The 24760-nt window shown below is 41.8% G+C and overlaps 1 protein-coding gene across 1 annotated transcript in view; it reads left to right on the plus strand.

Moving 5' to 3' along the window:
* Nucleotides 1-24760, plus strand: part of PPFIBP1 (PPFIA binding protein 1) — a 174080-nt gene that overhangs the window by 131263 nt on the left and 18057 nt on the right. The window contains exons 10-18 of the mRNA XM_050936387.1: nucleotides 4106-4263; nucleotides 6748-6878; nucleotides 9356-9409; nucleotides 14340-14400; nucleotides 15746-15775; nucleotides 17338-17509; nucleotides 21436-21577; nucleotides 22438-22566; nucleotides 23338-23488. Coding sequence (XP_050792344.1) covers nucleotides 4106-4263; nucleotides 6748-6878; nucleotides 9356-9409; nucleotides 14340-14400; nucleotides 15746-15775; nucleotides 17338-17509; nucleotides 21436-21577; nucleotides 22438-22566; nucleotides 23338-23488 — 1028 coding nt within the window. The remainder of the gene's footprint in view (nucleotides 1-4105; nucleotides 4264-6747; nucleotides 6879-9355; nucleotides 9410-14339; nucleotides 14401-15745; nucleotides 15776-17337; nucleotides 17510-21435; nucleotides 21578-22437; nucleotides 22567-23337; nucleotides 23489-24760) is intronic.

Consider the following 24760-nt stretch of genomic DNA (forward strand, 5'->3'; position numbering starts at 1 on the left):
GGGCTCTTGTTTTAAGTCTTATAAAAATTGGGGATTTCTAAGGTTGCTGGGGGTGGGACTTTGGAGGCCCCACTGAGACGCTCAGGGAGTGAAGATTGGCGCTGGACAGGGGGCAGAATAGCTAACTCATGGCACTGCCGGGTTCAGGTTTTTTAGTCCCTGAGAGTTCCTGTGTAGGGCCTGGACTGCAAAGGGAGAGGGGAAGAAGTTCATCACTCTCTACATGTTAGGTACCCGTGATGATTTTGGTCACATTTAAAATGTGCAGAGTAAAGTCCAGACCAGTGATAAATATACATAGTGCTTTAATAGGGCCAGTTTCACAAAGCTGAAAACAATTATAAGCCAGATCAGCCAGGAGGAACAAATTAATCAGAAAAATGTGACTCATAATTTGGGAATCATTTAAGACACCTTACAAGATGCCCAAAAAGCCACCATCGCAGAAGAAGGCCATGCTAGTTTAAAAACTCCCTAGTTTAGAGGAGAAGAGAAAGCAGCTATAAAAATTAATTATATAATATATAAACAAACAAATGGAAGAAAGAGGAAGTTTATAATATAAATCACAAGTTAGGAATTGTAGAAAATGGATAAGGGAAGCAAAGGAATCAAGGGGAAATATGTGGCCGATAGACTTAAGGACAATATGTCAGGCTCTGGGTTCTAGGCAGGTGAGGCCTACTGGTTGAAGCTTTGGCCAAGAACAGGCACCAAGGGTTGAAGCCACAGTAGAGTTGGGTCTGGACCGAGGGCAGCGCTGAAACTGTGTTTTGGGACAGGCTGTGGTTAGAGGAACCAGATCAAAGACAGGCTGGAAGCCTGGGGAGTCTGTAACACTGCAAGGCAGTGGGAGGGTTCCTGACCAAGTAGTGCTGTTGCACAGGCTAACTTGCGGCTCTGAGGGGCTCAGTAAAATACCTGTGCCTGGGGATCCTCTGACCCGGGCCTGCCCAGGGATAGACTGCAAAGCCTGTGAGTTAGCAGCAGGACTCTTCCCCTCCCTTCTACACCCCACATTTTGCTGACTCAAAAGCCACCTGCAACCTCACTTCCACAAGCCTTAGGAGGAGAGTCCCACCCATTCGGAAATAGACTGGAGGGAAGTCTCACTACTGTGCTGCTCCTATACGCTTCAGAAAAGGAGCCCTCACCCTGAGGACTTCCAGAGATTCATAAGAATTGGATCTTACGAAGTCAGCACAGGATTGGGGTGGGGGTGGGACGGACAGACTGTGATTTGCAGGATACTCTGCGGCCTATGAGCTGTTAGATCTCCTGGCCCTCAAAGGGTTTGTAGGAGCAAGACTCCTCCCCGGCAGCTCCTAGGACCATTTTTAAAGAAAAGAGTGAGAAATTCCCACACAAAAATTTCATGAAGGTGAAGATAGAGTGGGAGGGGGGTGTTTGTGGTTTGAGTGCATTTGACCTTTCCAAATATTGGAGTTAAATACAAATGAAAAACTTGGTGTTAAGGTTTCATTTTTGAAGTAAGGCACCCAAACTACCTTAGCTCTGCCCCTGTTGCAATGCACTAAGGAAAATCACCAGTTCATGCTGCCTTTGCCACCCATAAGAAGCAGTTGCGTTATATCAGTGATCACTGAAATGCCTTACTATCAATCGAATAGTGAGTGTGCTGCTTTACATCATCGTCCTACATAATACACATTGAAGCACTTTTACAAATTCCTATTTAGACAAGTTGCATGGTGAAAACAATCATTCCTCACTTACTGTTGTGAGTTCAATCCTTAATGGGGCCATTGGGTCTGGGGATTGGTCCTGCTTTGAGCAGGGTGTTGGACTAGATGACCTCCTGAGGTCCCATCCAGCCCTGATATTCTATGATTCTACTGAGAGCCTGACCCTAAGCCCACTGAAGTCAATACCAGTCATTCCATTGACTTCGGTGGGCTTCGGATCAGGATGTAAGAGCATGATCTTTCCCGGAGCTGAGAGCACTCAGCTCCTCATGGTGGGCAATTTATTTACTAGTGTCATTGACCCCAGCTTGCATGTCACTATATACAAGCTTCATATGCCTATATCATGAAATTTGAGCATTTAATAGGACCATCTAGAATCATAGAATATCAGGGTTGTAAGGGACCTCAGGAGGTCATCTAGTCCAACCCCCTGCTCAAAGCAGGACCAATCCCCAGATTTCTACTCCAGTTCCCTAAATGGCCCCCTCAAGGATTGAACTCACAGCCCTGGGTTTAACAGGCCAGCATTTATGTGAAAAGAGCAAAGGTTTGTATGACAGAGCAACTTATTTAATAGTGGAGACACAGAGAGACAGAGAGGTTTTGAAGCCAGGATTCAGTAGTGTACATTTGTGATACTCCACATGCCACGGGAAATGATAAAAGTGTATTTTATTTCTTGTGTGCTTCACAGAACACAGTGTTTTCGGCTAGAGAAAAAGGGGCAGTAAGGTTGAGATTTTACTTTGACAATAAATTAGAGGTTCTAGAAACACAGCGCTGTGAATGCCCCAGTGCTTTTTCTTGTCATTGTCAGCCATGTGGTACTTTGGTATTGATCAGAAGAGTAAAAATCCATGCCTTTCAATATGACTGAACCAGTTAAAGAAAGGCAACGCGGTCACGAAAGCCGACTATACAAACGCTAACATGGTAGGGAATTGGCAGACTGAGACACCATTGATTTGTGGCACTGTAAAAACTGGCAGGGTTTTTTTTTTTCTTATTTAGAAGCTAGCACAGTAATCGATCTTGACTGTTCTTTTTCCAGTTATTTACTGCATTGAGCTTTGTTCACCATTTTGGCTCAGATGGCACAATGGAGACAGATTTTGATTCTTCATCTTACATTTGAGACAAACATGTCTGTTTCTTTTTGGTGCAGTGAGGAGGGGAAAAGAAGCATCTGTGTGCAGTGTTTTGGAGTTTGATACATTAATGAACACCAAGAATGTTCAACATGTTGACAAGGAACCCACTGAGATGCTCATGTGGAGGGAGGGGGTTTCTGCTGTTGTAATTAAGAAAAATAGTTGCATGAGCAGGATGCTTCTGTCCACTGTGGCTCTTTGATGCTGCTACAGTTGCGTAAATGAGTCATTAGACAACCGGACCCAGCTAGGGGAGGTTCCCCCAGCTCAGGGTTGTATGAGCTGGCTTTTACACTGCCCCATGTGAGCCCCACCATAAGCCCTGCTTTGGATGTATATGAACGTGGACAGGAGTAGGATGGGGCAGGGCCACAGCATGAAGCACAGTGGGGATTCTGGGCAGTGCTGCTACCGTAGGCAGCTGGAGACAAGCAGCCTTTCAGAGCTACCTTAATTCAGGGGCCTCCACAGTAGTCCAGAATTGGGAGGGCACCAAGCCACCATTGGTCCCTTTCCTCTAGCCTCAATGTGCTGTGCCCTGCCTCTTAATGGCACAGCAAAACATCTCACCCCATGCGTTTAAATGAGGATTGTGCATTCAGGTTCCTCAGGAACCTCAAATAAACCTTGAAGAATCTATCTGGAGTCCACTAACTGTATGACTTGAAAGAAATTCAACCCTCTTGGATCTTGGATTTTTAAAAAAAAATCCAATTGGATCATTATTGTGCAGAGTTTTTGCCTAACATTGCCTAGACATCATATTTCCAAATATGGATTTATAGGGCCAGTTCTTCAGCTGGAAGTTGGCATAGTTCCATTAAAGCCAATGAAACTATGCCGAATTATACCAGTTAAGGATTTGGCTCACAGTGTGAAACTTTGCTTGCCTTTTGTTATATGGGCACGGCAACAAAAACGATCCTATAGCTTCCTATGGGGGTATCAATACTTATGTCCTGCTTTGGTACTGCTGGAATTGGAGCTCCTGCTGTTAAGCACTGATGTATTTTTGTTATTGGTGGAGTTTTACTTGAATCTGTGTTGAAAAATCATGATGCCAGTCACAAAGGGGTTAAAGAAGCCAGCCATCCCACCCTTATACCCTGTCTCCTCCTATCACCGTCACCCACCCACCCTGTTGTCCTATTGAGCAGAAATAAAAGTCCTGGCTTTGTCCTCTGTGAGAACAATACTCATATGCACCAAACTAAAGCCAGTATGTTTGCATCTCTCTTCTATTAGGCAAAGAAGGTGAATGTGAAGAGTTTTTAAATTCAGGCTCTGTTTCAGCGGTTTTATTGGACATGCAGAGTTTAACTGATCAAGAGAAAAGCCCATCTCCTGTCCCAGTAATCAGCTCTCCGAGCCATGAAGAGTTTAACACCACTGTTGATGAAGAGGTATTGTTCTCTATTTTCTCTCAATGTATCACTACTTGACAACGTTACTCGTGCTGTATTTGCATTACAGAAACCAGCCCCCTGCCTCTTTAAGTTTTCTTGCTTGTTAGGCAGTTTCAGTAAAACATCCCCATTTTGTTTGGAAAGTCCTTACTAGTATAGAATTTGTTTGAAAGCCGCCAACCCCAAATTTTGTATAAACACAAAATCATATTTAATTTTCATTAAAATGTCCAGGAATGATTTTAATATCAAATAGAAGGAAGTTTCTGAAACAGTATTCTCACTGATTTTATGTAAAATCTTATTGAAAAGTTTATTTTCACTTACCTGTAGTAAATTTGAGACTATTTTAAATCAGTTAAAATATATACTATAGTATATTTAAGGGGGTGCAGTCTACTTGGTATCTTCTCCATTTCCAGAAATGAGTTATAAGTAGTTCATGATATGCCCCCTGCCAACATCCTTGATTTTAGAAGCATGTTTTCCTGTATTTAAAATATTTATCTCTCCCCTCAAAGCACTCATGCAAAATGAGGAACTAGCTGATTATACAGGGAAAACGAGTGAAAATAGCTGTAAACCAAATGCACTAAGCAAGCAAACTGAAACATACTATGTTCTTCCACGGCTCTCCCCAGTCCATCTCCCACACACAAATGTTTCATTTACAGTAATCTTCAGGGTACCTTGTAACAGTGGATCAGAAAATTTCAGAGAGGTGTGATTCTTTTGAGTTGATGTCCCTTTAAACCTAGGGCTTGGTTGGCCCTGCATTCCTTCAGCTGGAGATCCGGGTGAACAGGCCGTGCAAGATTGAGCACTAAGAAAGAGTACTGTATCATGACAGTTATGTATAGGCAATATCTTACACTGAGATAACCTGTGAGTAAAAGTCTTGTTGACTTTTATGGGACTGCTCATGTGTGAAAAGTTACTCATTTGTGTAGTGGGATTATTTATGTCCCTAATTTTTATTTAGTATATTTACAAGTCTGGTGCTTCTGCCTTCTGGAAAACTCTGAACAGCTTGGAATAGGGTGTTTGCGTCCAGGAGTTGAATTTATATATGCATACATCGTTTTCTTGATTCTCTTTTAAAGAAATTGAGAACAATGGTGAAATGTATTACTGTAGCACCTAGAAGCCCTCATCACAGACTGGGACCCCAGTGTACTAAAGGCTGTACAGAGCCAGCCCAAATCCCGGCCCCAAAGAGCTTACAATTTAAGTATAAGACAAGACATAACAGGTGGAGATGGTGGAGAAACCCAGCTGCATTTTGCCAGCACTTTCATTCACAAAAATGTCTTGCATTTGCATTGTAAAATATTGGAGATCTTTTTAGCTGATGTGGTACTGTCCTGTTATACATCATGTATTTAAACTGTTTCTTATGTTTGTTAATATCAGAGATAATAAAAATTGAAAATTAAAAGTATAATTTTCTCTTACCTTTTGTATTTGTTAGTTGATATATTGTGCCTCTCAGTTTGGGCCTCAGTTCAGCAAATCACTTAAACACAGGGTCACATCCCACTGAAGTTGCATATAATGGGATTTTATTCATGTGTTTAAGTTACACCTATTTAAGGGTTTCATTGACCAGGGATGGATTTACACAAATGCATAAAGTGAATTCAACTATTAACATTATAGAGATATTTAATAGGAAGTTAGAGAAATTTCTTTTAAAATCCCTCTAAAATTTAATAGAAAATAACTTTGTACAGGATTTTTTGAACCAGGCTATAGAAATGAAGAGCAAGCTTATAATTTTCTATTGAATCCTACAGGATGTTTCAAATAACCTATGAGAGAGTTTGTTTTCTATTAAATTCCATAGGAATTTTCCAAGTTCTGTTTTTGTCTTTTAATTTTAATGCTATGGATACGTTTTACTGTTATGTGGATGAGTAGTCCCATTGAACCCAATGGGATACGTCTCATGCATAAAGCTGTGCATGCGTAAATAAATTATAGGATTAGACCTGAAGCCCAGATTCAGCAGAGACCTTAAGTGTGTGTTTAAATGCTTTGCTGAATCAGGGCCTTAGTGCTTAGAGCCAAAAAGAGGCACTTTACATTTAAAAGAAAAAAAATAGCTTAAATAGTTGGCATCCTTGATGGAAATCTCAGAGCAGCCAAGGACTGAACAGAGATGGAGAGTGAACTATTATTTCATGTCATAGAGGGGTCCATAAGGGAGACACATTGACTTGGCAGCATGAGGAGGCTTATGTTGCTTTTATCCATCCTGTTATACCTGCTCTGTATACTAACAGAGGATTTTAAGCACCAGTGTTGTCAGCCTGGCCCATCTTTATAAGCACTAAACTATGTTTATAGTAAAAAGAAAATGAATTGAACCCTATGCCTGAGTCAGACTTTTATTTTTATCGCTGATGTATTTGATTTCTATTTTCATACAGTGATTGTGTAGTTTTTCCCATTGTAATGATGTATCCTTCCTTCTTTTAGAATTCACTACAAATTCACACCAGCATCTTGCAAGTTTCAATCCCCGCTTTTCCACCAGCACCTGAAAGCTCAGAAGCCGCTACAGAAAAAGTAAACGCGCAGCCTAAACCAGAAGTTGCAAGTGAAGTGAGGTATAGTTATTACAAACTATTTCTAACTGGTATGTAAAGTCAAAGTTCTGTTAGAAAATGTTAAGTGAAATTGTGTTTGTTAGTGACTGGGCAATTCGAGTATTAAGTCTGTTTCTTCAAACTAGCACTGTCACATATTCTAACATCCATCTGGGATTGAACTATATGATCACCAAACCCATTTGTTTTCGCATTTCTATTATTGTTGTTCATTATAGCACCAATAGTGTGCTACGTGCGTGCTGACAAAGAAGGCATTGAAATTAATAGAATTGTTGTGGGGACCAGTTGCCCCATAGCGCCCCCAACTGGCTGAATGTGGCATGATAGGTGCTCCCTGTCTCAGTTCCTTCCCTGAGATTGTGTCCCCTCAGCACACATCAGCCAGTGCTACTATTAGAGCTATTGCTTAGCCTTCTGGCCAAGTCATAAACAAAAGTTAACCCCTTCTGGGGTAGCAAATGTCCAACTAAGAAGTCCCAACTAACAAAAAGGTGGTTCTACTCTTTGCAGGTTTCTCTTCACCCCACCCTTGGGGACCTGTTCCCAGTTTCTGGGCTATCTTTGAGAGTCTTTACGGCTCTGAGAGAGAGCACTCAGCCCCTACGGTATTGTTCTGAGCCCCTGCTGGGCTCTGCTCTTGTAGAGCACCGGGTCCCCAGGCTGGTTCCACTGAAGCAGTGGTTCTCAACCACGGGTACCTGCACCCTCTGGGAGTGCACAGAGGTCTTCCAGGGGGTACATCAACTCATCTAGATATTTGCCTAGCCTTACAACAGGCTACATAAAAAGCACAAGCTAAGTGAGTACAAACTAAACTTTCCTACAGGCAATGATTTGTTTAGACTGCTCCATATACTATACACTGAAATGTAAGTACAATATTATCTTCCAGTTGATTTATTTTATGATTATATGGTAAAAGTGAGACTGTAATCAATTTTTCAGTAATAGAAGCATCACAGCACACTGTCTGATTTTGTAAACAAGTCGTTTTTAAGTGAGGTGAAATTTAGGGGCATGCAAGACCAATCAGACTCCTGAAAGGGGTACAGTAGTCTGGAAAGGTTGAGAGCCACTGCCCTGAAGTACCCTTCTCCTGCAGACCCTGGCTCAGAAGCTTACATAGGAGCCTACCCATTCCCTCTGGTTCCACAGGGAAGACTGATCTCCCACAGCCCTTTTACAAGGCCTAGGTGTCCATTAAGCTGCCGCGTGACCTGCCTTAGCCATGCCCCTCAGTCTGGGAAGCAACTAATTAATTATGGCGGGTGTGTGGCTGGCTCCATTTCCCCCTTTAAGACAGGGATGAACATAAAACTGATGTAATGCAGTGGAGAATCAGGATAATTGTTTTTACTTTATATAAATAGCTTAGTTTTAGATGCAATATCGTAATATGTAGTGTTAATTTGCTGTAAGCGATTTGCAGTCAGAGATTTAAAAAAATTCTTGCGAAGCACTGCCAAACCGAAACCAAGAATGACTAGCCAGTACTGGTCACGGGAGTCGTAAATAAGCTACCAGGAAGAAGACACATCTCAGTTTTCAAGAAGTCTGAGAGGTAGATTCCCTTGAGGCTGGCATATGACAATGAAACTGGGTTTTTCTAGCCTGAGGCATTGAGTGAGTGCAGATCTTACTAAGGAGATTTTTAAAGCCAGCTAGAGGATTACAGCCTTAGCCACAGAACTCCCAGTAAAGCTAATGAGAGGTGTTTTATCTAAATTCCTTAGCTGGCTTTTGAAGATCTCAACCATTATTTTTATCTATAGTACTATGGGAGGTTAGGAATCCAAATGCCGTGAAATCTCATTGATATAAGATTGTCTTTGATTTTAGTGTACAAACTAGAGCAGACAAATGTTGAAGCGTGCTTTCTTTGGCCCTGATCCAGGAAAGCATCTCCACTCAGAACAGCTTGTGCTTAAGTGTTTTCCTGAATCAGGGCCTCTGTCTTTCTCTGCTCTCCCTCCCTCCTTCACACTCTTCCACTGGTTCCCATATTTCTTCATGCCGTGCTGTTACTCATGTAACTCTAGCCGTAAGCAATGTGAATCTCATTTCTTGTTCATTTTCTCTATTTTTAAAGACAATCGCTGTGACCCAGCTCATTGCCAGAGTTCCCATTATAGCCTGCATGTGTCTTAATTTCTTGCAATGGCATGTGAGACTGTTACGCGTGCTATGACCTCCTAATTTACTCAGACTCAATTCCTGAATATGTTGGTTAGCCTGCGGTGCTTGAAGTGATGTAGGAAATCTTTGCCCTGCTTCTTGAGTTCACTCCCACCCTTTCTTCTTTTATAACAGGAGATGACAGAGGAAAGATTTGATTTTTGGTAATATACAGCCATTCAGGTGAAAAAAGAGAGAGTTAAAATTCACTAGTTGAGAAGATAGGAATTCTGTACCAATAGGATGTATTGATGGAATTCTTAGGTATCTTGTAATGTAGTACCTTGTCTGTTTTACAGTGAAGGGACAACACCATGTTCCTCCGTAGAAACGCAGCCATGTGACAGTCCATTGTAAGTACCATATCAACCAATGAAATGCTTCTACTTAGACACCTTTATACCATATTTTAAGATTTTTTTTTTTAATGATCACACAAATGTGTGTAGTTATTCTAACCACGTTAACTCATTTTAAAATAATTTTGGTGATGTTGATAGTTTTCTGCTCTGATAATTTCTAATGCTCTTTCCGTAAATGTATGCTAGCATCTCATTTCTGTTGCAGTATGAAACGTCTTCAGTCAAGTCATGTAACATCAGTGGGCTTGGGGATTTACAATTTTTTTTTAATACGTATGCGGCTACACACACATGCTGAGATCAGCTCTGCATGGGAAGGCTCAGCTAAGGCACTTCCCAGTTCCCAAGGCACACGCCCACCCCTTTGGCCTGTAAGCCCAAAATTATACCCTCTTGCACTGCACAGAAAACTGTACAGTGTACGCTCATAAAATTCGCCCCCTCCCTCAGTGTGGAGAAAGAGAGGCAACAGCTTTCTGCCCTCAGTTATGATTTCCACACACTGGTTTTAGACAAGACAAAAACAAGTTTATTAACTACAAAAGATAGATATTAAGTGATTATAAGGGATAATAAACAGATCAAAGCAGATTGCATTTTTATTTATTTGAGGTAATCTAAATTTTTAAGATAATAAAGAGATTGGATATGATGAGCAGCAAATTCTCATCCTAGTTGTTTTTTTACAATTGAGTGCCTTAGTTTGCAGAGATTCTTGAGGGCAAGCTGCACTTGCTTGCAGCTTAAAACCCTAGGTATTCCTTTCACAGGCTAGAAATCCCTCTTGCCTGGGTCCAGCCCTTCTCCCCTAGTCCAGTCTTTGTTCCACAGGTGTTTCCAACAGTCTTCTTGGGCGGGGAGTCAGTGAAGAACCACAATGATGTCGCTCCCCTGCCTTAAGTAGCTTTTGCATATGGCGGGAATCCTCTGTCTCCCCCCTTGGTTCCCACACCCAGTCAGTGGAAAAACACTGGTATTCCAAGATGGAGTCCAGTACCAGGTGACTTGGTCATATGCCCCTCTAGGGACAAAGCAGCCATGACTCGAAGGGCTGAGGGACCATAGCGAGAATCAATTCAAGGTTGTGGGTGGCATTCACGAAGCAACTGCGAATGGCAGAGTGCAGCTGCTGGGTCCAAGCAACGAGCACTGACTGGAGGGATTGCATCGTACTGCAGGCTTGGGATGACGAGCCGTAGCTGCAGAACTTTCAGATATGCAAGGCCACATTCCTGGAGCTGTGTGCCAAGCTTACCCCAGCCCTCCAGTGCAGGAACACCAAGTGAGAGCTGCACTGACAGTTAGAAGCGAGTGGCAATCGCACTGTGGAAACTTGCAATGCCAGATTGCTGCCTGTCAGTAGGAAATCATTTTGGAGTTGGAAAATCCACTGAAGGGGCTGCTGTCATGCAAGTGTGCAGGACCATTAATCATCTCCTGCTATGCAAGGCTGTGACTCCTGGCAATATGCAGAATATAGTGGATGGATTTGCAGCAGTAGGGTTCCAGAACTGCGTTGGAGTGATAGATGGGGGACACATCCCTATTTTGGCCCCAGAGCACCTTGCCACAGAGTACATTAACAGAAAGAGCTACTTTTGTAGCGTTATGCAATCATTGTTGGATTATCGGGGTCGCTTCACTGAGATCAATATGGGCTGGTCAGAAAAGGTGCATGATACTCGCCTCTTCAAAAACACAGGACAGTTAATAAAGCTACAAGCAAGGACTTTCTTTCTGGACCAGTGGATTACCATTGGCCATGTTGATGTGCCAATAGTGATCCCAGGGGACCCAGCCTTTCCCTGGCTCTGCTGGGTCATGAAGCTGTACACTGGTCACCTCAACAGCACCAAGGAAAGATTCAACTACCAGTTCAGCAAGTGCAGAATGACAATTGAATGCATTTTTAGAAAATTGATGGGACTCTTGCATTGTTTACTCACAAGACTGGATCTCAGTAAGAAACACATTCCAATGGTATTGTTGCCTGCTGTATCCTGCATAACATCTGTGAAGCAAAGGGGAGAAAGCTGCCACTGTGGTGGAGGGCGAAGCTGGAGCAGCTGTTGTCTGAGTTTGAACACCCAGATGCAAGGGTTATTAGAAGAGCTCAGTGTGGAGCTATATGCCCCATGGAGGCTTTGAAGGAGCACTGTAACAGTGAGCCAGAATAATACATTGGTGTGCTGTGCTCAACCTGGCCATACACTTTTGGGGCATGTTAGACACTGTGAGGTGCCTTGGTGTACATCTGTGAATATACACTGTCAATGCACCTATTAATTTTGCAAGGCTTGCTGTCCATTTAGGATGATTATACTGTTTGTCACTGACCCTATGAGTTGTCTCATGTAGTACAGTAACAAGTGGGTGGTTTTAGAGATGCTAGGCATTCTGCAACATATATTGTAAGCTAATAAAGAGGAATTATTTTCCAAGTAATAGAATTTTATTCAATAACAAAAACAGTGCAAAGAAAAATCTGTGCAATGTAAAAGTAAATACATTAAAAACTTAAGTTCTGTTCCACTAATTTATTAACAAGGAGAGAGAACATTCATATCGATTTTACCTACATATATGGCAATTGTGGCTTTCACAAGTCAGTGTACTTGAAGCTGTCATTTTCCTTATGTCCCCAATGTGGTATATGTAAGAATACAACCCCTGATGCCAGTTGAAATATTGAGGGTGGGTGGAGAGAGGTGCTGTAATGGAGTTCACCATGGACTGCAAAGGGAAGTGAGCCTGTGACCGTCTGTGACAGTCTGCAGCATCTGTGTTTGCTGCTGTTGAAGCCACTGTGCATCATCTTCTCCTGGTGCATCTTCCTCTCCTTTTTCTGCTGGGACTCCTGGGCCTTTCTCCTGTCTGTTCTTTCCTTCTCCGGGCTATCTGCAGTGTTCACATTCCAGGCCCCTTGCTTGTGGTTTGATGCAGCACTGTCTTGCAGGATCTCATTGAACGTGTCATCCCGAGTCATCTTCTTTCACCTCCTTCTCTGGCTCAGGCGTTCTATGGGTGTGAAGAGGGAACCCCTCAAGGGCGCAATGGCAGCAGCTGCAGATAAAGCACATAGAGATACCATTGTCAGTGTAATCACAATGGAAAGTGAAATTTGAGATTCAGAACTCCTTTCCCTTGTTCCCGTAAAGTTTTAAACAAGACGTGCTCACTGACACATCTGCTTCTGAATGATTGTGTATGGCACCACTCACAGCCATGGTGAATATGTCCCACCAGGGTGAGGGAAATGAGGAGGGAATTGCTCAGATGCATGAAACTGAGTATAAGGAGATGACACCGAATACTGGCACCATTTTCCACAGACATTGGTGATTTTAGCTGATATCTCTCTCCAGAAGGTAACAAAAGCACAGAGAGCGCAGCTGCTGCTGGCGTCCCAGAATTGCCCTGGCTCATATGCTGCTACCCTGTGCACTGCGGTGGTGCCTGCCAAAGCTATTGCCAGCTGGTATGTGAAAGTGCCCTACCGCAAAGGAAGGAATAAGGCTTTCGTCGGAAACATTCGGGAGAGGACTGCAGAGTACCTCCATGAAAGTCTCATTAAGATCTCTCAGGAGGATTCAAGGGACATCTCTGTGCACAGAAACAAACTGCTCTGCATGGTCTCCCCTCCCTAACTCTAGCGGGGAATGAAAAGCAGATAGCAGCACTACAGCTCTTTTTTGTACTTCTAGTACAAGTCAATTAATGAAAAGTCGACAGCTGTGTCCTGTTAAGTTGGAGGTGCCATTGGTACATCACTGTGATGGGAAATACATTTACACTTCCCCTGCTTTGGGCTCACCCATGCCCAACTGCCGGGACTGGACTGCAGTGGAATCTCACACAGGTCCTGGCTCATGTCATCCCTCATCTTCCTCCTCGTCCTCACTGTTCATGGCAGGAGTCTGTGTCTCGGTCTCCTTGGAGGTATCCACAATGTTGATGGGGTTTCTGCCATGTATGGCATGCAGCTCTTCTGTACATCGACCATATGGAGTGCTTACATCGGTGAGAGACAAATTTAAGTGCGGACATGTGCACAATTAGGTTAACGCAAGGCAGCAAATGTCGACCTAACTTCATAATATAGACCAGACCTATGTCTCCTTGAAAGTCACTTCTGAAAATGGGACTTAGGGTTACATTTTCAAAAGCAGCTCAGTGATTTAATAACCTAAGTCTCTGAAAATGAAATTTGGCAATACCTGTTGTTGACTTTCTTTTAAAATGTTTCCTAGTTCAGTTTTTTCAATTTTTTGCAATCTAAAAATAGTGTGTGCATTTTCCTTCTTTGTGATCCCAAAGCAGTTTTTTTTCTATCTTCACTGAAATCCTAAAATAAGTGATTTTTTGCTTAGGGTTAAAAACCTTTATCTGTCATAACGAGAACCAAAACTAAACAGGTCAGGACTTTCCTTTAAGAGTAGTTCTTTTTTTGTTTTTAAAATGTGTACACACTTCTTAACAAGTGAAATAACAGAGAATTTTTAAATGTCCACCTAAATTGCTTGAATGAAACCTTTACAAAATGGTTACTGTATGCATACATGCAAATTTAACACTAAGAACTTGCAAGTTATGCATGCAATTTGGCTCATGCAAGTACATGTTTTGGATGTCTATTTCAGCCTACCTTTTGGAAAATTTAATTTAAAATAAGAAGCAAAGAATTTCAGAGTTAGACGGCCTGTCACTCCATCATTAGCTCATCCTCTTGTACCTTAACATAGCAGTAATTATGCTATGGAAGATCTCCTTGCAATGCCTAGCCACCACATGGGAGGAGTTAAAAGGGAGGGCTGTAATACAATCTTTATATAGTTCTTTAGAATACATTTGCCTTTGAGACAAGGGGGTCTACCTTCATTCATAACTCATAATCATTTTGATTTTTATGGTCTTATTGTAGAATGTCAGCCCTGCAAAAATCCAGCAGTCTGGGCAATTTGAAGAAAGAGGCATCAGAAGTGGTTGGTTTTGTTTTTTAGTCCTTTCTTTCCCCTTAATATTGAGGCCCAGATTGTCTACACCAATTCTGGCTCCCTGAGGGGTGCAAGGGGCTGGAATCTGGCTGGAGCTGGCTAGTTGAGAAGTCCTGTGGTGGTGGTGGGGGAGGTCTCTTAGCTCTGGTCTACACTGTGGGGCGGGGGAGGGGTGTTGATTTAAGTTATGCAGCTTCAGCTACATGAATAACATCGTCGTACTTAGATCAACTTACCATTGTGTCTTCACCGCGGTGAGTTGACTGCTGCCGCTCCCCCATCGACTCTGCTTGCGCCTCTCGCCGAGCTGGAGTACAGGTGTCGACAGGAGAGCGCTCAGGGGTTGCTTTATCACTTCTAGGTTAGACACGATAAATCGATCCCCACTGGATTGATTGCTTCCCACCAATCCGGTGGGTAGTGAAGACATACCCTTAGGTGGCATGGAGTCAGTTCCTCTACCAGCTCTGCCTGCCTGCCCCAGATTAGTTTGGAGGAGAGCATAGCTCTGTTCATTCAATTTACAGCTAGCTATGACCCCATTTGTAACAAAATCCTGTGGATATTAGTGAAGAAAATCTGTCCCTGAATATTTAGGAGTCTATCCTCTTATTGTATGAGGTATTTATATAAGTAAATCACCTGCACTCCAGAGCTGTCTTCATTAGGTAAAAAGGTGTGTTCTTAATTCAAGTTACCTAACTAGAGGTAAAATCCTAGTACAGACAAGGCAGTTTGCCATTGTCATGTGAGTTAGAAGGGCAGGTTCAAGACAAGGGGCCCCCACTATCTCAGTAATAGAGATGGGTGAATGATGGAGATGGAGAAAACTGGAGGAGAGGGTGAATTTTGCTTAAGGTTAAAAACCTTTATCTGTCATAACAAGAACCAAAACTAAACAGGTCAGATCTGAGTCCCATAATAGCCAAAGCCGTGATAACTAGCTCTAGTTCAGGCTGACTGTTATTTGCAGGCCTATGGAAGGGCAAACCTGCAATTGTACCCCATAAGATTTATTTGCACTCTGCTGAGAGAGAGATGCTTTTTTACCAGCACTAAATTCATTTAATTTTTGTAATTAAAACCAGTCTTAGTTGTGTAAAGCCATTAATAAATCAAGATCTAAAAAGGACTATATTATGAAACCCAAAACCTAAACAGAACTTTAGGTATGGGGGAAAATAAAAAGTGACATTAATCTAGGGGAAATGTAGTTCTTAAGTGATTCCTTTTGAAAAATAGAAGAGGAAAGAAATCTCACTATTTTTAACTGAAATGAATTAAATAATGACATAACTAAGAATTTTAACACTTCTCAATCCTTCCCAAACAGGACAAAGAACCTGTACAGAAACCAGCAGAGGTAATTTTTATGTGCATCTTCTTGTAAAGCAATGCAAAGAGCAGAAGGTGTTTTAAATAGCGAAGTTTTATGAACATTATATCAGAATTTTGAAGGGAGAATAGCAGACCTGCAAGCAAGGTTGTGGAGAGTGATTCAGAGAATATATTCAGGTTTCCACCATCACTTTGTATCAAGTTTATATTCTCTCACTCACTCTTGTCTTCTCACACATGGCTCTTCATTTTGACTGGCTGAGAATAAATAAAATCACCCATTACCTATTGTTCCTCACCTTCTCTTGGGGCAAACGTATTCAAATCACTCTATCTCCTAGTTGAGGTTCTCCCCTCACCTGTACTCACCCGGCTCTAAAGACACCCCTTTTTGTGGTATGCTGTCCTGGCTAAGCAGGACTCCAGTGAACTTGCAGCCCAAACCATTGATGCTTCTCCTGAGCCAGCCGGAGGATTCCTTACAGAGCAGCACAAGCAGTTCCTGTTCCCACATGGCAGAGTGCATGCTACTGATTCAGCAGGCTCATCCCTTGACAGCCCAGGATCAAAGCATATAGAGTGTCTCCAGCCCTGCAACCCTGTGAGGTTACACATTGCTCCACCACAAACGAACAAAGCTGGGTCTCAGATTTATTATTTAGCTTGGTAGCATTTGTAATTAACTTGTTTTTCTACCTTGGAAATCTTCCAAGTTCCCATTGTTTTGGAGCTTATCTTATTACAGTGGTTGCCATTAAAAAGTAACCATTTACCAACCACCTTAGTACACAGCCACTATTTCCTATTCAAAGTAATTCAGTGAATTATTGAAATTCTAAGTAATGGCAAAGAATCCTTGCCTCTCAAATACCACTTTTATACTCATGACTGTGTTTTTCAGCAAAGGGATATTGTTGTGTTTACCTTGCCAATCAGAGACCATGAGAGGTTAAAAGTCATATGTTTAAAAACCCAGAATAAATAGAGATGTGCTTATTAATATTACAATCATCTTAGATTATCAAAGCTGCCAGAATTTTACAAATCTAATTTATGTCTCCACCATTTATGCCATTTGCTTGCTGCTTCTGTGTCTTTCAGTTGGACAATGGAAATAGGCTGCTAGTCCAGTGATTTTCATGCTGTGCTCTGCAAACCGCTGGTGGTCCATGGAGACTTTCTGGCAATCTGCAGAGAACTGGCCAGTCATGAGGTTCTTGTTCTTCCTCCCTTTTTCCAGAAACTTTCAGTGGGAGATGAGGGAGCTCAGGACTTCACAGGATCAAACCTTATGTGAATGTGTGGTTAATTTATAATTTTGAAGGGCCACATTTGCAAGATCTGAAACCTTTAGTACAGAAATGCTACTGTTAAACAGGTTGTAAATATAATTGAGTCCCAAACACATTTTAACTGAAGATCATGCTTATTTAATCTAGACTTGGTACATGCACGCTATAGTCTATTTTACAGTGCAAATGCTACCTTTATTTCCAGATTACCTTTCAGAACTGGCTGTGCACAATTAAAAGCTTTTTGTGGTGCAGTAAGGTTAAGTTCTGAAGTTTTGTTTTCCTGATTAATCAGACTAAAGCTCCCATGGAAGGTAACAAGTGTGGAACCCTTCCTCCAAAATCCCCAAGCCATAGTGGTACCGGAGATGAGGACAGTTTTGGTACCCGAAAAGCCAGATCTTCATTTGGACGAGGCTTTTTCAAGATAAAAAGTAACAAGAGGACAGCAAGTGCACCTAATTTGGGTAGGTACCACGCTCCTGAAAGCATCTCCAGTGTATTTTGAACAAGAGTCTTTAATAATGATGGGGGTTTCTTTTTATGCATATTGTAGCTGTCATAAACAGGGGCAGGGCCAGCCACAGTGTGACCCAAAGAGCTGGAGTAACTGACGGCTGTGCAAGAAAAGTGCTGTGCTTTTGCATAGCAGTTCAATCCAACCCTTGCCTTGACCTCTCTGCTCAGACCCTGTATAGCATACTGCAATTTTAAAGTAGCAGTTTCCTTGCTGAAATGCAGCAGTTCATATGCATTTTTCTCCTGCTCCAACCTCGGCTCAATACCTTAATCTTATCACAAGTGCAGTGTTGTTACCATAGTCCAATATTATACTTACAATAGCACCTCAACTACAGTTGTCTTCCGTCTTTTTATTAAAAGTGTCAGGAAAATGTGGGCACCTGAGATACATCTCTCCCCTAGGAGAAGAGCAGAGAGAAACCTCCATCCTTCTGCAGTTTAAATGGCATTACTGCGTCCTCGGTCAGAATAAAAGTTTTCCACTCTTGCCTGCTTAGTGGTCATTCCGATCCTGTGCCCCAGGGAGTTAATTTACCCACAGCCTTGTTATATATGGCCCATGTCTTCCTCTCCCATATATAATATGAAAATTGATTGGCCTACATGGAACAGATTTCAATGATTAAACCAGTTGTCTCATCCCACTAAGATGTTTTTGTACGACGTCTGCAGTGTAACAAAAATAGCAATTTTAAAATAATCCTTCCTGGCTGAAAGCAGTGGGGTACGGTGGTCCCAGTAGAGGACTGGGAGATGGGACCCTGGGTTCTGCTCCTAGCTCTGCTATGAATTTGCTTTTTAAATCTGAGCAAGTCACTTATATTGTCTATGCTTCGGTTTATCCATCAGGAAAACTAAATAATACTTGTCTCCTTCCTAGGGGTATTGTGAGGCCCAGGCACAATGAATCATTATGACACATGCAGTCTTTTACTTTCTTGTGCTCAAATGCTGATTGAAATCATCGGGATGTTGTTTTACCCTCATTAATATATAGCTTTGCTATGTTATATTTTGGTGAGGAAGGGCTTAACAGTGTATTGGTAACCCTAATCTGTGTGTGAATTCAGTGCTGTGTGTGGTGCATGTGTCTGTTTTATTTTTCTCCCCTTGTCTTGTATTTTGCCAGTGTAAATTTTGATGTATGTTTTACCTTGTCGTTCTGCGTATTCTCTCCCATTGTGCTGCGTGTGGTTATGTGCATTGTTTGGATATCTGAAGATCGCAGTCGAAGTGCAAGTGCACCTACCTTAGGTATAGTAGTCCTGCATGTCTGCCTGTACCAGTGCTCTGCTGTGATTGCTGCTAACAGCTGGTTATGGCCATGATTTTTTAAAACCGAGCTAGAAACAAGATCTCTGTGTTGAAACACTAAAACATATGTTCTGTTTAACACTGGTCCACTACTCAAAGTCTGCTGCATTGTTTCATGATAACCACTACTAATGAGACACGTTGCGGGTAGACTAGCAAAGGTGAATGAACCTCCGAACACAAGGTTACCCATCAAGGCAGAAAAGAAGGTAGAGAACGAGAGGTAATTGTAGACGTGTGTAATCTACAGAGGCTTGGCCACGCATTCTGCTCACTTTTATCATAATGACTTGGTGGTTACTCAGTTCATCATCTCTTTGTGTTGTCATCCAGCTCAGTGCTTCTGGAAGATGCTAACAGGTAATGCAACATGAGGTTTGGCAGTATTTGTACGGCTTTAATTAAGGTAGCACTGAAGGGAGGGATACATGGGGGAGGGATGGCTCAGTGCTTTGAGCATTGATCTGCTAAACCCAGGGTTGTGAGTTCAGTCCTTGAGGGAGCCATTTAGGGATTTGAGGATTGGTCCTGCTTTGAGCAGGGAGTTGTACTAGATGACCTCCTGAGGTCCTTTCCAACCCTGATATTCTATGATTCTTTTCCAAATAACTAAGGAAGAAATTTAATGTAATAAACATCAGAGAGAAAAAACACACATGACACATGCTACTCTGGTAGTTCTGGTGGGTGCTCAGCTGTGCTGGTGGATGAGGGCAGTATAGGAACCAGAATGGAATGTGTTGCCTTTATGTACAGCCATGTAACCCTAAATCAGTGATGGTAACTGAAAGCGAATATGGTCCTAAGACATGACAGAAATAGAGGCAGTCTCCTTATTTCCCGTTAGTGTTCCAAATTTCTGAACATCACTTTCATAAAACAGCTATTCTAAAGGATTATTTCAGTGATGAAGGAGATGCAGTGAGCGGCTAGTACCCGCAAACTTCTGCTTCTGATTCATTCAACCATGTCCTTATATTTCCCACCAAGAATGCTGCTTAAATGCGTTTTTTCTTAAATTAGTTTCCTTTCTAAAATACCGTACCTGTACAGTAGCTCTGTCCTCCAGCACTGAGCATCTCGTTCACCCATCAGTGGAGCTGAAGTGCTCCGAAAGCATATGTTAAAATAAATGATATAGTTGCCTCTCTTCATGTTCGGCCATTAGAGAAGATATTGCTAATATGGGACCTGCTAATTGACCTTTTGCTAGGGCACTGAAACTTTGCCAAACTAAGGGCCACACTGGTGAGTTCCCAGGAGCTACAGGGCCACACCTAACTTGCATTAATTAGAGCAAATTGCAGCCACCTTCATCAGTAACTTTGAGGTATTAAATTATAGGTCCCAGTATATTGTGCTCCATCTTGATCCAAATGACTGGTAGTTGCTTTGTGAACCTTGTTTTCTCTTGAAAAGCAATACAGAGTTTATTTTTTAAAACAAATGATGGTGCCTGTAGCTGTCCATCCATATTAAAGATGATGAAGGTGGCCACAAACCGTTCTGTGGTCTCCAGGGGCTACGTTTTGGCTATGGCTGTTTCACTTTAACAAACTCCAGGCAGTAGATTTAGAGTCACTCTTCTTCAATTTTGTTTTAAGCTTCCATTAGCAAATAGGTGATGTAAACAAACTCCTCATTGTTTGTTTGTCCACAGCTGTATGGCACTTGCTGGCACATCTCTGCTTAAGTAGAATATTAGATTCTGCAATTTGTTTAATCGTCTATTTAGCATATTTTTCTGTTTGTTTTTCATTTTATAATTTTGGTTGGTAAGTACATTCTTGAGCAGTCCCCAGGTTCACCTGGAGTGGATATGAAGTCTCTGTAGACAAATACAGGATAAAGACGTAAGATTTCCATCATGGTTGGCAACATATTGTTTCCCTATGCAGTGGTAGGTATTAGATACATCCATCCTTTTGACTCTTAAATAAGAAGTAATGGCTTTTTAGTCAGGACACCACCCAAAGTTCATGGTACTTGTCTGTGAAGGAGCAAAATATTCCACTATGTGCAGATGCGTAAGGCCCTCTTTTCCCAATTGCATTTTTGAGTCAGAAGGAGATGGCTGTTGGTAGATCTTGCTAGATGGGGATCTAATCAGAAATTGCATTTTATTAGGAACACTGGTGTGAAAGTGCTTTATAGTGCTTAGGGCATCCTTGGGTACTACTCCCTGCTGTGCCACTGGATTTCTGTGGGGCTTCCTTGTGCTTCGGTGTATCTGTCTGTAAAATGGGGAAAATAACATTTCCGTGACAGAGTTATCTGTGGCCTTAATTTATTAGTAATTCATAAAGCATCTTGTGGTCTTTTAGTGCAAGGTACTTAATGAATGCAACATATTGATGTTATTGGATGCTACCAATTTTCAAACACTAGACCACTGAAAGGAACACATTTTATCTCCTTTGGATCCCCATTTTCTTAAAATTGATGGTTCACAGTAATTCCAGCAAGAGTGGTTACAGACTTCAGTAGTGTGCTTATAATGTGAAACGCAGATGAAGTACTGCCAGATGAAGTTCTACTGGGGTTTGTTTTGTAATAGCTGAAACAGAAAAGGGATCTGCAGATCACTTGGACCTAGCTGGTTTGCCCCCTCGACCAAAGGAAACTGATAGTGGGCAGATGTCTCCCTCTTCTCCAGACTCCAAGAAGAAAGCCAGAGGAATCAAGAAACTATTTGGAAGGTAAGTTTAAAACAAAACAAAAAATGAACATCCTATAGGGCTGGATCGTTAGGGGGATTGCTAACGGGATACATAACCTTTCATCTCTAGGTCACTAGAAGTGCAGCTCAGGCTGGACATAATAAAGTCATTACCATTTGCACTCTGTTTGGTGGCCTAGGTGGAATGACTTGGTGATCTCAACACTGTTCCTAGTAAAAGGTTATCCTTATCGCAAAGTCACTGCCGTGCCTGGCATGTTTTTGTTGGTTTTGTTGTTCTCTCTCTTAGTTCTTTGTTCTCAGCTTCTCATCCTTCTTCTCTGCCCCGCCCCTTACACACACACTAAGGCCTGGTCCACACTACACTGTTAAACCGATTTTAACAGCTTTAAATTGATTTAACGCTGTACCCGTCCACACGACAATGCACTTTAAATTGATTTAAAGGGCTCTTAAAATCGATTTCTGTACTCCTCCCCAACGAGAGGAGTAACGCTAAAATCGATATTAACATATCGATTTAGGGTTAGTGTGGCCGCAAATCAAAGTTATTGGCCGGATAGTTATAGTGATAGCTACCAACAGTGCAACGCTCCAGAAATCGATTCTAGCCTCGGACCATGGACGCACACCGCCGAATTAATGTGCCTAGTGTGGACGCGTGCAATCGACTTTATAATATCTGTTTAATAAAACCGGTTTAAGTTAATTCGAAATTATCCTGTAGTGTAGACGTACCCTTAGTAGCTTAGGGGCTTAGTGCAGATGAAAAGGTGCAAAAATAATTACAGCTTATTTCAAGACTCCACGGTGTATTCCGTGATTGTGAAAATAGAGGAATTTATTCCTGGTTATCATACGTTAACCTCCTTTACTTAGGCTTAAAAGGAGCCAGTCTACCACATTTAACCCGGATGATATGTCTGAGGCAGAGTTCAAAAGAGGAGGGACAAGAGCAACTGCAGGACCAAGACTGGGCTGGTCTCGAGATCTTGGGCAGTCTAACAGGTAAGAGGCGCTGCACTGAACCAGAACATACAGTGCTTTTTTCCACTTCTATTTGCCCTTGTAGAAGGCTTTCGTTTTACTCCTGTATTAGGAGAAATTGTGCTTTGCAAAAGTTAAGCTGGGTAACATTAGCATTGCTAGCAAAAAGGAAACAAGCCAAGCCCTGGCTCTTTGGGACATTGTCCTCCTTAAGAGGCTGGTCAGAAAATTAATGTACAAAGTATGGCCCCACACTGCAGTGTGATTCACATGAGTGGAATCCTGCACCTGAGTGCTGTCCCACTGACTGTAGTGGGGCTCTCTGACGAATAGGCTCAGGATCTGCCTCTATGGAGCTACACTGAAGTGAATGTACATGGGTGCAGGTGTCAGTCCACCACATTGATTTCAGGCAAGATCAAGGCCTCGGTCATCGCCTAAGCTGATAAAGTTCCCTTCATTATAATGTAGATCACTGATGTATTTTACGTAAAGAAAATATTTCAGTCGCATTTTAAAATTTTAAAGCCATCCTGAAATACTCAGATTATGATGATGATGGCTAATAACTGTCATCGTCATGTTTATTATGCTAGTGCATCGGACTCAACAACTGAGATCAGGGTCCCATTTTGCTAGGTATTGTACAAACACAGAGCGATAGACATACCTTTTCCCAAGTAGCTTACAGTCTAAATAATACAGGCACACATCTCTTCCTGTACATTGTCTCAGCTCTGAAAAACACCGACGAATTTGTAATTTTTTAAAAAAATATTTCTTCTGCTTTAGTGACCTGGATATGCCATTTGCTAAATGGACAAAGGAGCAAGTTTGCAACTGGCTCCAGGGCCAGGGTTTAGGTTCGTACATGAATCATGGCAAACACTGGATACTGTCTGGGCAGACTCTCTTGCAAGCTTCTCAGCAGGATCTGGAAAAGGTAAGAAATGTTAGGAAAATATTTATATTGGGATAATTGTTAAGAATTGGTGTACATTTTGTGTGTGTGTAAGTCAGGGCTATGAGATGCAACTAAAATCAAAAAACCCAGCAAGTGAATCTTTAAAATACATTTGTCTTTAGTAATGCAAAAAAAATTGTTTTGTGTCTAACTTTAGTATGAATTTTAACGTTCATAGTGAAAGAGGTAATTAAATGTATGATTTAACTGCAATAAATGTTGGCACATCAACTAACTCTTCCAATCATTACATTTAAAAATATAGATTCAAATAAGGGAATCACTTGTTGCAATACCACTGGCTTATGGTCCTGATTCTCCCCTTCTTTGCACCTTATGCCTTTATTTACCCCTGTGCAAGGTGAGTGTAAAAGGCTACTATTCTGATTTGGTTTTATGCCCCATCAACTTTGTACAGGTATAAATGACAGCACAAGGTGCAAGGCACTGGAGAATCAGGCCCTCAATTCATGTAACTTTTTTCAATTAAATTGTCCATGCCACAGTTTTTCAATTACATTCAGGTTGGGCAAGTTAATTCTTTTCTTGCTTTGGGTCCACAGCATTTATCATCGTTTACTTCAGTCACAAGTCTGGCTGTACTGAATGTTTAGCTTCTTTTACTGTTGTAAACAAATAAGGCATCCACTTCCTTAAGTAGTCCCGGGATAATTCAAAGCTGCTATTCAGAGCTGTTGTTATGCGCTATCATACACCATCAGAAAACATTTTTTTAATTAAAAATAGGTGCAGCCATAATGGCCGTTTTGCCTACCGATACTCCAATGTTTGCGATATCAGGTATTAGTTAAAAAAACAAACAAAAAAAAACAGCTTTGAGGAGTTCCTGGGACAACTGCACTTGCAACAGTATTAGGGAGGACTATCTTATCAGGCCACTTATTCCTTAACATTTATATAGCACTTCCTGTTTTCAAAGTGCTTTATAGCTAATAACTTACTAAACCTTGCAACCTTACCTGCCTCACTCTAAGGTAGGTAGATAAGTATATTATCCCTTAAAAAATTATGCCGACTACCATCACCATTTAGTGAGCGGGCTCTTTTTGCTCCACATAAGAATATTGGGGCTAACAACCACCAAAGGGATGAGGCATCTAAATGCATTAGGTATGTAAATAAGTGTCCTGATCTTCAGAAGTGCTGAGCAGTTGCAGTCCCATTGACATCCTAGGGTGTGGTGCGTGCTCAACAAATATCAAGCTGTGCTCAGGTAGGTGCTTCACCATG

This window comes from Gopherus flavomarginatus, chromosome 1 (genome assembly GCF_025201925.1).
Source record: "Gopherus flavomarginatus isolate rGopFla2 chromosome 1, rGopFla2.mat.asm, whole genome shotgun sequence".
NCBI classification, from domain to species: Eukaryota; Metazoa; Chordata; order Testudines; family Testudinidae; genus Gopherus; species Gopherus flavomarginatus.